Genomic DNA, 16033 nt, shown 5'->3' on the forward strand with positions numbered 1-16033 from the left:
TTCGCATTGTCGACTCTGACACTAAGCTAGTATAATCAAGGCCTTTTAAAAGAGAATTTTTACTATCTTTCACTATGATTAGATGATAATATGGTATATTTGTTGATGGCTTTGTGATTTTCATATCTTTTTGCAAGATGCATCGAGTTCGATTTTTCCTAATTTTGCCCTATATTTCTCTAGTTTCTTGGTTACACTCAACTTTAGTTACCTTAGGAGCTAATTTTTACTAGCTGTGCTAACAATTAGAAGGAAGACTATGACTAAAGGTAATATTGTTACGTGTTTCATACTAATTGCATAAGTATGAATTTTCCCTTACCACCTCTTTCATACATGTTCAAACCTCATTCAATAAGGCCATACCACCTCAATATGTAACGAGTCCCATGACCCCGCAATATCTCTAAACACTTGGCAACCACCATACTTTGCCCCAAGCTTGGCTCCTCTTCTCTCTCTCTCTCTCTCTCTCTCTCTCTCTCTCTCTCATACAAGATCATAGGCTTCTTGCAAGCAAAGATGAAAATACCAATTATGCATGGAGATCTCTCTTCTCTCTATAGATACTCTTGGCTCAAGCAACCTAAGTCCTCGAGTTTAGTACCCCAAAGTGGTTCTAATTTTGAGAAACTATGCTACTAAACTATTTCAAAGCTTTAAGTCTTCCTAATATTCAAGTTCACAACAAGAAGTGCTGCTTATCATACATGTATAATCTCCCCCTTGCAATTGGAATACAAAGACCTTTCAAGGTAAATGGCCTCAAAAAATATAGCCTATATAAGGTGTCATGTTAGTTTCTTGTTTCAACAATCGATTGTTGATTGATTCCACAAGATTTAAGGTGGTAGCTGGGTCAACATTTGGTCTCTCTTCCAAGAGAAGGCTACCAACAAAAATAACAAAAATGAGTATAATTAGTGTCAATAATGCTAAAAATGATTTTAAAAAGAGGACACTCCGATGACTCGGGGGCACTTTCTCAAAGTACAAATGGTGCATGAAAAAGGCAATCCAAATAGTTGTAATCATTCAAAACTCTAATGTCGATCCAATACGGACTATGACGCACATGGAAAAGTAAAATCCACCTTGCTTAGCAAGCATGAAAAGAGAATATCATGTGGTTGAGCCAAGCTCAATTGGTTGTTTTATAGCTTATGTCTTGCATCATCAAAATTGAGTAATCCTCTTGGTATGCTCTCACTAATTATCAAAACCTGCAAAATTGGAACTGAGTCTAACATGATGTCCAAGGAGATGATTGTTTTTATCTTTTTATCGATGCAAGGGAAAAGAAGTGATTACTCAATCTCATATTAGAATCAAGACTTGAAAAGGAGCTTGATATGCACTGCAATGTAAATAGTTTAGCCCCAATGTGGACGCAGAGGTGGCAACAACCGGTCATATGAAGGGCCTAGGCACATGCAAACACTAAAAAGCAGTGAGAAGTTGAAGAACAAGAAGAAGAAAACTTTCACCGTTATAGGAACAACCCCAAGAGACCTCATAGATCATCTATCCTTTGACACATGGTATCCCCCAATGCCAACCAAAAGCCTCTCTCTCCAGGGGGATCCACTCCTCATAGAAATGGACATGCCACTTATAAGCGGAAGGTCTTAGAAAACCCCCTATTTACGAGTTACCAACGGATGGCAACATGCGCATCTTGCTACCGATATTCAAAGACACGCACATCTTTAATTGGTGCAATTGCTCTACACATTGCTCTGTTGATCTTGTATGCATCCCCCTTCCATTGAAGTTCTTATCACTAGATTCTTGCATGTGCCTTTGGAAAGGAGACAGCCATTTCAATGTCATATAGGAGAGAGTCCTCCAGGGAGGTACGGGCATCGCGTTTTGCCTTAGTGATGACTTCGCTGCTTCTGCTACTGCGCGCAATACTTGAGAGAGCTTCTCAACAGAGCCAACAAAAAGCACAGGCAGAGCCCGTAGAGCCACTAGGTAAGATTGAGTAGGCCTAGCTATCTCAAACTGGCTTCGAAAATCGATGTCCAAAATGAGACGATCGCTCTGCCTTGGGCCGTTTTTGAAGATGACGTCAATGTATTCATATTCTCCTGCCACACACACATAAATTCCCACAATCAGTACATGAGGCATACACACACACACACTCACTCACACACACATGCTTTCACTTGGGCTATATACAAGCCATGCAATACATTGCAATCATTAATGTCTGGGCCACCAAGATGTATGTCCGCTGCGCTTTTGAAATATTCAAGATTCATAGATTACTATCATGAATACAAGATCATACATATAAGCTTATACACTCAAGAGGTCTCAATCTGTGATAGTCAATCACATGCAACTCACAAGCAATGAGCACTTAGACATAACAATATGTTCAGCCAGGTGATGATGGCTCAAAATATGTTACCTCCAACGATTTTTCCAGAGGTGGGCCATTTGGAGCTGCACACCGCAGCATCGTATTTCAAGAGTTGAAGATGCTGCACAAGTAAGCGACAAATGCATTTGCCTCCGCAATTCGGGCTACATGTAGAATATACCAGATCTTTCTCTCTTATAGACATAATAAATGAATTAATGACTGAGAAAAGCTCCTCCTCGAGGGGTGTAGTACTCAAAAACAAATCCTGCATTGCCAAACTATACAAGTGTTAGTCCCCTTGATTATAAAGCTCTAAAGGGCGAGTGTCCCCCACATTAGTGTGCGCGCGAATGCGTGCTTGCTGCACGAAGAACATCACCTTCTCGACAACTTGTCAAGGAGCACATGGGTGCATTACCATGTGCAATGAGGTAATATTAGCATGCATTCACATACACACAAGTAAGCATGTGAAATAAGGTGTGTCATTTGAGCTTCAGAGTCATGTGTGCATAACTTTACTTATACAAAATCAATGTGCATATGTCCTAAACTTCACATGCACATAGAACATCAACAGAACATCGAATAGCCTACCCGAAGAGTTTCGAAGTACTGTAAATTCGTCGATGCACTGGGGATCATTCCATCAATTTTCTCATGACAGTTACGATCATCAATATTTCCATTCTCAATGTAATCGTGCACCATGGCAGCCAAATCTTCCTCTTCAGTGTCAACTCTTTCTGGCGTCAACAGGCCAGCGGGGCCGAGTACATTCCAGAAACGTTCGCCTTTTGTTGACGCCAAAATAGGATCACAGCTTATCGTAGCCACCAAACACTCAGGCAAGGCCACATCTGCTCCTTTGATCTGCAACTGGCTTGTTGACACAAGTTGTCGAGAAGGCGATGCTCCTCTTGCAGGCAAACCTGTTGCTACTGTACGATTCGAGGAATGTGGATGCGCATTGACTGTTGTGCTACATTGGACAGAAACGACAGGCTTGCCCCACGTCCGGAAACTAGCTACGTGTTGCATGGGCTATGGCCTTTGTCGAAGCTTGGCACATTTGATCATACACTACCACATAGTAATAGAGGTGGGGATATTCAAAATTGCATCATTTGAAAGCTCTCTTGAGCGACGAGATCACATGATGCACGTCATTCATGCCATTAGAAACATGGCAGCAATGTGAAGCCAATAGTGATATAACAAAATCGAATCAATAAGGGTTCAGGGACATCAAATTGAATTCACAGCTGAAAGAAATTGATGCTCAGTTTGCGATTCCTGCATTTCAACATAAAACACATGTGTCAGGAGCCAAGCATATTATGTTAGCCAGCCAAGAAGACGTGGGCATGCCCACCTTAGGGGCTCAGCAAGAAATTAGGGTTTGTCATTTCAAAGAGAACATGCTTATGAAGGAAGTATCTTTTGAATATAACATCCTCCTCGAGATAACTTGCACAAAATGGGCAAAAGAAAAACACGCAGGAATCACCATCATATGTCATTACAACTAATAAATGCCGATCAATACCGAAGCATATATTGGACGTATCAGAGCTGGAGCATGCATGCACACAGATTTCTTACAATGCGCAGCAATTTTCTCTCTCTCTCTCTCTCTCTCTCTCTCTCTCTCACACACACACACACACACACACACACACACGCTCTAGCTCCAAGAACGAGAGTAACAGCTAGCAGAAACTTGCCAATGATGGTGGGTGCGGGTGCTAGGTCTTGCTCGCCAGAAGAGAGCCGGCCTGTGTGTGTATAATGCGCGCGCATTGTGGTGGCTTAATTAGACTTTGCGTGGGCGATGGGTTTTCTACCCTTCCGTGGCGGCCAGAGTTCGAAAAGAGAGAGAGAGAGAGAGATTTTAACGTCGTAGGAACAATCCCAAGAGACATCAGAGAGAAGCAGAAGAAGAGAATTTTAATCCAAGAGGGAAATGGCATTAACCAATCTACGACACTTGCTTGGATGATACAAAGAATATACCATTTTCCTCTTCTTAAATAAAACACACCCGCACACCCACCCCAGAAGAAGAGAATTTTAACATCGTAGGAAGCTATCCCAAGAGACCTCAAAGATCTATCTGACAAGAGTTGAACTCACGACCTGTTATTCAAGAGGGAAATGACATAACCAATCTACCACACTTGGGTGATAAAAAGGTTATACCATTTTCCTCTTCTTATTAACACACCCACATACACACCCAAGAAGAAGAAGAGAGAGAGAGAGAGAGAGAGAGAGAGAGAGAGAGAGAAAATCAAGAGGCTTGTCAAAATGGTGTGGTGACTTAGGCCGGGTTCACACAATGGCGGCAGAAATGGAGGGCTGCAAAGGGTGTTTCCAGGTGGAAGCATCACAAAGAGATAATTTTCGTCGCCCTTTTGTTCACACAAGCCCGACAGAAGTAAACTTGGAGGAATTTTCATCGAAGACGACATAAGAGATCTAGCATAGGAAGTGTTCACACGATAGCTTCGAGTTTGAGTTATTTATTAACAAAAGGCAGTAGGGGATACCCAATTGTAGAAAATCAAAAATTGGCTGTATTAGTTGAATGCAAGGGTTAAGAGGAGAAGGAAAAGGGAAGACCAGTGTTATAGAAATGATATATTATGATTTATTGCAGCTGACAGGTGGAAAAGACTAGACCCAACTTGACCTATGCAAATGTATTTGTATATCATGTACATTTTATTATTCAAGTGCTCTTTTATGAGCTTTGGCCAATTATAACCGGCCGGCCAGTTTGTAACCAATTTGACCATTCAAGAAATCTATATAACAAATACGTGCAAGAGGGAAATGGTCACTCTTGCACGGGGGGAGATTGCACCCAGTGTCTGTGTACTTCTTCTCTCCTCTCCCCTCTTCTCTCTCGTCGTACCGGCATAGCACTCCGCTCTAGGAGGGACGCCACGACTTCCGTTTGTAGCAGTGGTATCAGAGCTGAGGTTATGTTCCAACAATTGCAGATTGGGATAACCAAAAGCTAAGTGCTCTTGTTTTCTTTTGGTTTTTAAAATTTATAATTCTATGTCCTTGTTTTATATTATCTTTTTCATGGAAGTCTAGTGTTAATCTTTCATTAATTTGTAATTAGTGAGAGAAAGCTGACTAAGATAATAGAAATGACAATTTTATACTATGCGCAAAGTTTACATAGTATTAACGCATAGACTAGTTATGTTGAAATTAATACATTAATTAGCACTAGTTTCATCCATAAAATCATCCACATGAATCATCACGCTAATCATTAGCACATGAAAAGTTTGGTATGCAATGGCGATAGATGTATCAGATTAAGGAGAGACCTGATAGAAAAAGTTAGAAGAAAAAGAATGCTCGACCTTAGAATGGAGTGTAGATATGGAGCAAGCAAAGAAAAAGGGAATTGCATTGGGAGAAATCCTTGTAGATTTTCAAACAAGAAGGTACCGGCGAAGATGAAGAAGAAAGATTTTTGTCTGAAATACATGTGTTGTAGAACTCGATAGCTATCTGATAAGAACTCACTCCAAGGAGATGCTCGATAGTGGTTAGACGCGCACTTAGGTCAAAGATGACCTCTTGGCTTAGAGTCATTGTGAGAGCCTACCCCATATTGATTTTATTTCAAAGTAAGTATATTATATATATATATATATATATATATATATATATATATATATATATATATATATATATATATATAATATATATATATATATATAAACCGGAGCTCTCTGCATAGACTGACGCAACTGCCCCATGGCGCGATAGTTTTTGCTTACGATCCTAGAAAGACCTCCTCCCTTTGTGGCATGGCATTGACAGGCCACTCGCTTACCTCCTTGCCCCCCCCACCCCCCACCCAAGCCAACAACCTCCATGCATGCTGCCAATTTGGGAGTGGATGCCCTTGCAACGTGCAGTAGCAACCGTCAGGGAGTGGATGAGTAATCCCTGCGTCAATAAACTCTCTCTTTCTCGTCAGCTGGCGGCCACCTTTACCTTGAACCTCTCCTCCCATGCATCAACCGTTCACACAGGTCTCCACCAATCGCGTCGCGATCAACTAGAATCACTAACCACTTACTACAAACGATGGGCTGCTATCATGGGCACATCCTGCATCCCATGGGTGACCACCCAGCTCACCTACAAAACTCTCTCTCATTTGCTGTCGGCATGCACACATCTGCAGCTTTGCCAACTCACAACAAACACATGCGAACTCTCACCCACCCACTGCAGTTTGCTTGAGCAGCCAAAAAAAAAAAAAAAAAAATCCTTACTGGTCGACTTCCCTCTCGTTCTCACTCTCTCCTCCACTAGCCGCCATGCGGCATTTGCGGCTGTGGTCACTTAACGAGCTGCAGTCCGCCCGTTTCTCTCTTTTTCTCGCCATGCTTTCTCCGCACCCGAGTAGTTACCTCTCTCTTTCAGTGGCGCCCACCTTGCAGCTATCAACCACCTACGGTTTTCTTCTGTGGCCACCACTCCACCAAAATCCTTTGGCTTCAACTCCTAGCTACACACACGCACGTTCAGTTGCATGCAGTTTCTCTCTCTGGTCTACTGGCGGCCACAAACAGAGTGCCTGTTTTACTCTCTCTCTCTCTCTCTCTCGCTCGCATGCGGACCACACTTTCACTGTCGCTATCTGATCATATTCAACCACCCTTCTCATCGAGTGGACGACCAGAAAATCCTCCCATATCCCGCTCTCATCCAACCACTTCACTGCAAACAATACCAACCATTGGATATCTACTCAAAGGAGCCGCTTGCAGACTCAATAGCAAAACCAATGAAGCACACACACTGCTCTCCTAATCCGGACAAGCCCTTTCTCTCTCTGTCTTTTGGTGGTGTTGGCTGCTTGAAAGAGCCATGCAAGATAACTGTCACACACCATAAGCGACCACTAGTCGAGCCACCACTGCAAGCACGTTCGGTCACCACTCCAGGCCTAGATTACCGTAAGCCCACACCATGAATAGGACATCAATCAGTATCTCTCTCTCTATCTCTTTCTTTTGCAGACGCAGGTACTCTTCTTGTTCTAGTATCACTACAGCTTGTGGGGACAAGGCACTATTTGAGCACGTTAAGGAAACCACTTGCCTTGTTGATTGAGCACGCTCTTCAACACACGGTACAATTTGTGGAAGCTTTTGCGGCAGGTCTTGACTCACTACCGGACATTGACGAAGATCTTTTCGTGTTCACCACCCCAACTATCAGGTGGTGCTCCACACGCCAACTTCTTCAAAAGTGCTTTGATTACGCGTGTCGCATCATTTTTTTTTTTCATGGCTCTCCACGACATTAGGATTTCTATTCTGCAAGATTACGCCGTCGGCAATGACATCTGCTGGGGTATTGAAGTCTGTCGCTACTTTCCCACTGGTCGCTCAATTACAGATTATTTGGTACCAACACTCTCCGCGCTTGGCATGAATATGTTGAAGGGCAAACAGAATTTCGTGGCCTTCCAGACCTCGGCACACCTCGCCTCGGAAACATCGAGTGGGCTAAGGCAAAACTTCGCACAGGAGAAATCCGCATCACCAATAAAATTCTTTACATTAACGCCTTTGACTTACTGCACTCGCCGATGGTGGAGACCACTCGGGCTCGTAAAGCACTCATCCTCAACCAACAGTGGGGTTGTTTTCCTATTGTTATGTTTAAAGTTTGGGACAGGTCTGTCAAGCATAATGTCTATCAGTCTTTTCATTGTGTACCACCCGACCACTTCCACAATGTCTTTGGTAAAATTCTATGTAATAACCCCCACAATATCCTCATCATGTATGATACTTATCACAAACCACGTATGTCTACGGATTTTCGCGACGTTTGCATTCGTAATCAATGGGATGTTCATTCACCCTATCTTTCTGACCATCTATCAGAACACAGAGCCGAAATCCACACACGTGAACACATTCCCACTACCAATCTTACCCTTTTCGATGTTTGGTATGATGACCATAAACCTTATTTTTCTCGCCTTGAATATGGCCCATGGCAGTCTCAAGAACCACAACACAACCGTTCTGACTGGAAAGAAATGACCCCAATTGCTGCAAGTTACAACTAGGAAGCAGAAGTTCACCGTATCTACGGTGATAAAAAACCCCTCTAATTTCTTTATTGATTCATTACTTGTCATTTTTTCTAGATTTTCTAGTCTATGCCTACACTAGTCCCGACATAAAACTGCAATTTTCATCACAACGTCCCCTGCGCAACATAAAATCATCATCTCTTCTCCGACCGCCAAAGAGAACCAAAAATCTATATTCTCATCCCCAGTTCTAGCTCTACTTAACACATATTTTTTCATAATAAAGCCTTCTAGGCAAAGGCAACTCAAGATCAAATTACTTTTGGGTTGTTTGTCCAATTAGTCACGATTAATCATCGTAGACCTCTGTCAGTCCTCAATGTAATTTTGTTTCCCACATTGCACTATAAAATCCAATTAGATCTCCTGATTTACATTTTTTCATGGTTTTTGTCTATCTGTGCTATTTCGTTAGGACTGCAACATTTTCTCACATTTCCATTTTCGCAGGACTATGGCTAACTTTTAATTTGTGTTCCAGCTTCAGTTAATTTATTTTCCGATGGTTGAATCAAAGTGCTAACACTGTATGTTCTAAATATGTGATCTCACATTAATCTTGAATCAAAATTCTTAACAGACCACATAGTCTTTTATTTTATTTCAAATTACTAACACAAAATTAACATATTTTGGAATTTTTTAATTATACTATGGTGCAAGTTTGATAGTCGCAGTTCTCCTTAGCTTCTACAAATCTGTTTGACACGCCTCAGATGCAAGTTTCGGTCATATCTCTCTCCACAAACACACTGGCTCATATAATTTTGATGCAGTGTACCCTCAAGGTATGTACATTAACCTCACTCCCCTTTTCATAATTGCTTTACCGACAATGGCAACCCAACATCTCTCATGTCATCACTAATACTTATAAAATGGAATCTCAGATACATCACTTTTATTTTTAAATTTCATTTCACTACATTATCTGCTCACTGAATACTCCATCAAATGCTTCAATCATGGCCTCTAATTGTACTACAAGTACTTTTTGATGATTTGTCAATAAGCCCTCCAGCTACTCATGTGAGCCACGGTGTTTTGGGATAGTGCACAAAATTTGTAGGTGCCTTGATATACTGCACTGCGATATCAATATAGTAACTATTTTTATTTTCTCCTTTATGCATTGTCTACTCCATTGGTCACAAGCACACAGATCCGCCGATTTAGGCAGTGTGTCAATGCTCATCCAGTGCAGATTTGTCGATTTAGGCAGCACATTGATAAATAACAAATTCATGATTTTTAAGCAATATCAAATGTAGATACGCCGATTTAGGCAGATTAAGTGCAGATTCTCCGATTTAGGCAGCACTTCTTATTGGTGTAGATTCGCCGATTTAGGCAACACCAATCACAAAATCATGCTGCAGTGGCTGGCCACCACTGCAACTGGTATGATTTTGTCACCCGGGTACATAATGAAAGTGATTTGGATTTGGACTTATGCTGTGGAATTGGAATTGGATTGGGATTTGGTATCTGGTGATTATTATGACAGTGTTCATGTGATGAGACTTGACATTATGAGCTCGATGATGAGTGTGACCAATGATATCTTGATTCATTAGGGTATGACATATACTACTTATTCTAGTGGTATGGGACACTAGAATAGGTAGTATGTGGATGACAGCAGGCATAAGATAATGTTGTTTAGTTTCATAAATTTTTCTTTTACTATGTGATGTTTTTCACACAACATACTAATCACTGTTTTTGACAAGTATTGTTTGCAGATTTTTATCTTCGCAACTGAGGACAGTTGCTTTCCAACGGAGAGGTATGTTATAGAAATGATATATTATGATTTATTGCAGCTGACAGGTGGAAAAGACTAGACCCAGCTTGACCTATGCAAATGTATTTGTATATCATGTACATTTTATTATTCAAGTTCTCTTTTATGAGCTTTGGCCAATTATAACCGGCCGGCCAGTTTGTAACCAATTTGACCATTCAAGAAATCTATATAACAAATACGTGCAAGAGGGAAATGGTCACTCTTGCACGGGGGGAGATTGCACCCAGTGTCTGTGTACTTCTTCTCTCCTCTCCCCTCTTCTCTCTCGTCGTACCGGCATAGCACTCCGCTCTAGGAGGGACGCCACGACTTCCGTTTGTAGCAACCAGAGGTAGGCCACATGGAGACAGGGGCACAAGCCCTTTCCCTTTTTTATCTCTCTCTTTCTCTTCTTCTTCTTCGTCTCTCTCTCTCTCTCTCTCTCTCTCTCTCTCTCTCTCTCTCTCTCTCTCTCTCTCTCTCTCTCTCTCTCTCTCTCTCTCTCCCCCCTCGTCTGCGCGAGGCAAGGCCCCACCCTTCAGGGCGTCGGTTTGTTGGTTCTATCCGCGGCCCATAGGGTTGTCTAGATCTCTGCAAGGCAGGGGCAATACGATGCACGATACTACTATAGCCCCGTAGGGCGCTATCGTGTCTATGTACGCGAGGCAGGGGCAGGACGAGAAGAGAGAACGAGGGGAGATGGTCAAGTCTTTCTCTTTGTCTGCGCAAGGCAGGGGAAAGAAAGGGTAGGTAGGCAACAAATAGGGTGAGGAAATGAAAAGCGAGGGAAGAGGGAATCTTCCTATGTATTGTATTTTCTTTTAAGTCTTCCCAGTAGGACGCAGTAGGTCTATTAACAAAAGGCAGTATTAATCATCCAATTATAAAAAATAATTAAGTTTAATTATACTTGAATACTAGAACACAAAAAAGGAAAATTGTTAAATTGATTTGAGATTACAAACATCACAACATAAAAACCATGGTGTAAATCCCAACCCTTATTTTACAAGAGCTCAAGTGGAAGTTGATGACGATGACTCATCAGACAAAGCATCACCAAGACTTGTTGTACTTTGTTCTTGGATTATTATTGATACAAAGATCTTGCAAGATTGTCGCGGCGACTAGCACCTGAACCAAGGTCATTTGCTACTCCTCCTTCAACACCTCCTTCATTGCCTCTTTGAGCACGCTCAATTGCATCCTCCTCCACCCTTGTGGAACAGAGAGCTTGAATTTACACCATAGAGCTTGCTGCGATTATTTGGATTTCTTCGAGTGAATTGCCGACCAGTAGGCTAGCTTCGACCTCACGTACCCATTCCACATCAAAAGCATCACGGTGTCGTATACAACTATAGTGTAACACGAGGCACCCTGCCACCATATCAGGCATATAATGTAGATCCATGTCACATCTCTTTAACAAGATGCAAAACCTTGCCTTTAGCATGCCAAATGCTCGATCCAGTGGCATTCTTGTGCTAAATTGTATGAAATTCCAATGAAATTTCATGCCCGATAAGCCTTTGTTGCACCCTTTGAAGGGCACCAACATAAATGGTCGAGCTGGATAAGCACGATCACCCACCACCAACAATAATTCCCAAGCTCACCTCTAAAACATTTTTGACCCAACTCACTACGAGTGAATTTTAGGGAGTCATGGATTGACCATGTCCATCCAACATCATAGTTCCATAGAAAAAATCTACTGACACTGTTAACTGCAACAAATTTAACTGAAAGATTTTTTGGTTGAAGTAATCCAGATGGTTCTCCTTTGGTGCAATGATTGGAATATGTGAACCATCAATACCACCAACAACATAGGGTACTCCTTGGAGGGCTTCAAATTCACTAGCAAGCTTCTCGAAGCGAGATGGAGAAGGCCAATGAATGTAGACATCTCTTAGACCTAATTTCATGATGGCTTTGCAAAAATCAAGGACTACGCCACATGATGTGGTCTTTGCACACCCATTCAAGTCACCCAAGACCTCCAATTGTGTGCAAGAAGCTAATCTGAGCATAACAATTGCCACACGTGTAGGAAGGTCGATGGGCTAAAAGGAACGCCAAGCCTATGGAAAACAAAGATCGAAATGATGCAAAGGGGAAGAACAATGCTCAAGGTTCTTCCCAAGGCAATTCCAACAACAACAACAATAACAAGACCAAGGAGAAAGGAGTTTACAAAGGTAAAAACAAACTCTCTCTTGAAGAGCTAGGGGATTTTTTCAAAGATCACAAATGCTTTAAGTGTGGGGAGCAAGGACATGGCTACCGTTCTTGCCCCAAAAGAAATGCCCGCAATGAGACTCCTAGAGCTTCCATGGTCAAAACTCCAAAAGAGGATTCTCATTGCAAAGGATCATCCCTTTTCTATGCTTGGGGAAAGGTGAGGGAGCATGATTCCTTCATCCTTTTTGACCCTGGCTCTACTCACAACTTCATATCAATGGAGTTGGCCACTAAGTTGGGCAGGGCATTCAAGCTTTCGAGATGGGAGATATTGTAACTGCCAACGGGGCTTTCAAGGGACAGCAAGCCTCCGTTACGCCCTTGATTGGTAAGTTGAGGCTTCATGTCCAAAGCTACGTCAACAAAGAAGACTTTTTCATCTCTCCTCTCCAACATGAGGATGTTATCCTAGGGATACCATGGTTCAACCGCATGGCTGCCAACATGAAGTTCCCTGAAAGGAGAATCTACTTCAACTATAGGGACAAGAGCATGTATATAGATGCTAATGAGTTCGATCGTATGATACCACTTGTAAATTCAACTGCTTTTGATAAGTCAATGAAAATCTCAATTTCCTCGTACATGATTTTTGTTAAAGAGTCTCTAAATGATGCTAACTTTTTAACAAAACAAAGTGGTAGGAATCAAGAATAATTAGACTTTTCTAATTTTTTGAATAGATTCCATGTAATTATTGATGAAATCCCTATGGAGCTACCTCCAAAACGAGGGGATGATGACCATATGATAAAGCTTCTACCCGGGAGCTCACCCCCTAATAACCTCCTTATAGAGTTTCTCAAGCTCAACAAGAGGAGATTATGAGGCAAGTGCATGAGCTTGTAGACAAGGGAATGGTGAGGCCTAGTTCCTCTACCTTTTGTTCTCCAGTTCTTTTAGTGCAAAAGAAAGATGGCACATACCGCATGCATATGGACTATCGAGCACTAAATCATATCACTATCATAAACAGATTTCTTGTACTGTGGTTAGAAGATCTATTTGATAAGCTACAAGGTTTGAACTACTTCAGTAGGATTGACCTTAAAAGTGGCTATCATCAAATAAGGATAGTGAATGAAGATATCGTAAAGAATGCGTTCTGTACAACCATTTTGGCCTTTATGAATATCTAGTCATGTCTTTTGGCTTGACTAATGCACCAGCCACGTTCAATCGTTTAATGGAGAAAATATTTAGACCCTACCGCAAATTCACTAGAGTGTTCTTTGATGATATCATCATCTACTCCAAGTCTCTGGAGGAACACAAGCAACATCTCCATGTGATTTTTCAGGCATTGAGGGAGAAAAAGCTTTCAAAAGAAAAGTGAATTTTACCTTTAAGAGATTCAATACTTAGGTCATATTATCTCCCAAGATGGTATTTGTATGGATCCATCAAATCTGGAGGTAATAAAAGCATGGCCTAATCCAAGGAATCTACATGAGCTAAGAAGCTTTATTGGTATGTGTGCATACTATAGACGCTTCATAGCAAAATTCTCTCAGATAGCAGGACCATTACATGACTTAACAAAGAAGAATGTTAAGTACTCATGGACTACTAAGGAGAAAAATGCTTTTGACAAGCTTAAAGAGAATGTTACCTCCCAACCTTTTCTTATGCTTGGTGATCTCTCAAAGCCATTTGAGCTCCAATGTGATGCTTGTGGTGATTGCCTGGAGCAGTCTTGCCTCAAGAAGGGCAAGCCATAGCATATGAGAGCCAAAGGCTCAATACGGATGAACGGGTCTTGGGCATTTATGAGAAAGAGATTTTAGATGTTCTACATGCCCTAGACACATGGAAGCATTATCTATTGGGGACTCCATTTATTTTACGAGCAGACCACCAAAGTCTCAAGTACTTCATGACACAAACGAAGCTTTCCAACAAACAAATGAGGTGGAAAATTTTTCTTTCACAATTTAATTTTCATATTGCTCACATTGTTGGTAATCATAATCAAGTGGCGGATGCACTATCGCAACCCCTGAGAGTATCTGCGGTGTCTGTAGAAACTCACAAAGATCTATCTTCCATGATGAGTACGCTATTGACCCTGATTTTAAATACATAATGGCAGCCCTTGCCTTAGACATGGGAACCATTCACCTTGCAGGATGGTTATCTTCTCCATGGAAACAAGCTATGTGTTACTCCCTTCGTGAGAAAGTCATGTATGAAGCCCATGCTCCTCCCTGTGTGGGGCATCGAGGGATGTAGAAAAGTACTTCTATTGGCCTAATGAAAGTGGATATACAAGAGTATGTTTCAAAATGTGTGGTATGCCAAAAGACCAAGTATGATAGAGGGAAGCAACATGGATTACTCCAGCCATTACCCATCCCTGATTCGCCATGGGAAAGTATATCCATGTATTTTATCTTTGGATTACCCAAGTCTATCCATGGGAATTTGGGAATATGGACAATAGTCGACAAGTTTAGCAAGCAAGCACATCAAATGGCAACCCTCTTCATATCTCACATTTTGAAACACCATGGATTTCAACATCCATCGTATCAAATAGAGATCCTATAATGACCAGTAATTTCTGGTGGAAAGGTCTCTTTGAAAATCTAGGTACAAGATTGAATTTCTCTTTGGCATATCACCCCATTAGGAAGAAGATGGGTTGTAGAAGGGCCTCTTTATTTGCCATGAGCTTATGGAGGTGATTAACATTTTGACGAATAGGTATATGCCATGTGTGCAAGAATGGTGGGCGTGTAAGAGATGTGTAAGAGTGGTTAAAGGATGCACTTTTCTCCCCAAAAAGGAGGTGGATAATTTTATGATTTTTGGCGAGGAAATCCATACACCGAGCGGAAAAAACCGAGCACAACATTTTTTCGAGAAAAAGTAAAGAGAATTCTAACACAAAAAGCATTTTTATATTAATCCCCACCATAAGGTCAAGTGCAGGTAGTCCAACAGAACGGTCAATCAATAGAAGGTGATCATTGTGACGATATAAATTCCCAATTGATTAAGTTACATAAGCTATTGAAACATTGCATGTATAATAGGCACACATCTTGCAATGGAAATTACACGAAATCCAAAAAAATAGACAATCCATAGAGGACCATAAAACTTAGCTCAAAAAGCCGTTGCTATGCTAGAACTCTGGCTGTTGCGTCTGATGCACAAATACATGAGCTATAAAATCCAACCAAAGGACTCAAAAATACACAAAGTACATGTGTTTGTAAGGCAGGCAAGTGAGGCGCTTGCTATCTTGTTTTGGAAATTACATCGAGGGAAGTCTGCAATGCAACACATTAGGTACCAATATAACCTCTCTCACTTACTATGCTTGCATGCTTCGGCCCAATGCTATCCTCTCATTGAAGTCTTTGGTTAATTTTGACCTCCATCTAACACGCTTTCCATCTTTGAATCTAGCACAAAAAGAACTAGGTTGTGTTCCACATTGCCCACTATTCAACTCTCG

At 41.4% G+C, this 16033-nt stretch overlaps 1 protein-coding gene across 1 annotated transcript; it reads right to left on the minus strand.

The window, feature by feature from the left end:
• Positions 1–1249: 1249 nt before the first annotated feature.
• Positions 1250–4250, minus strand: LOC147452360 (uncharacterized). Its single transcript, XM_086518928.1, has 4 exons — positions 4105–4250; positions 2975–3673; positions 2423–2642; positions 1250–2093 (listed from the first exon to the last, which is right to left on the minus strand). Exons 2-4 carry the CDS (start codon positions 3416–3418, stop codon positions 1645–1647), a joined length of 1113 nt encoding a protein of 370 aa, XP_086375054.1. The 5' UTR covers positions 3419–3673; positions 4105–4250; the 3' UTR covers positions 1250–1644.
• Between the last annotated feature and the right edge of the window lie 11783 nt (positions 4251–16033).

Source organism: Adiantum capillus-veneris, chromosome 8 (genome assembly GCF_014529385.1).
Source record: "Adiantum capillus-veneris isolate H3 chromosome 8, ASM1452938v2, whole genome shotgun sequence".
NCBI lineage: Eukaryota > Viridiplantae > Streptophyta > Polypodiopsida > Polypodiales > Pteridaceae > Adiantum > Adiantum capillus-veneris.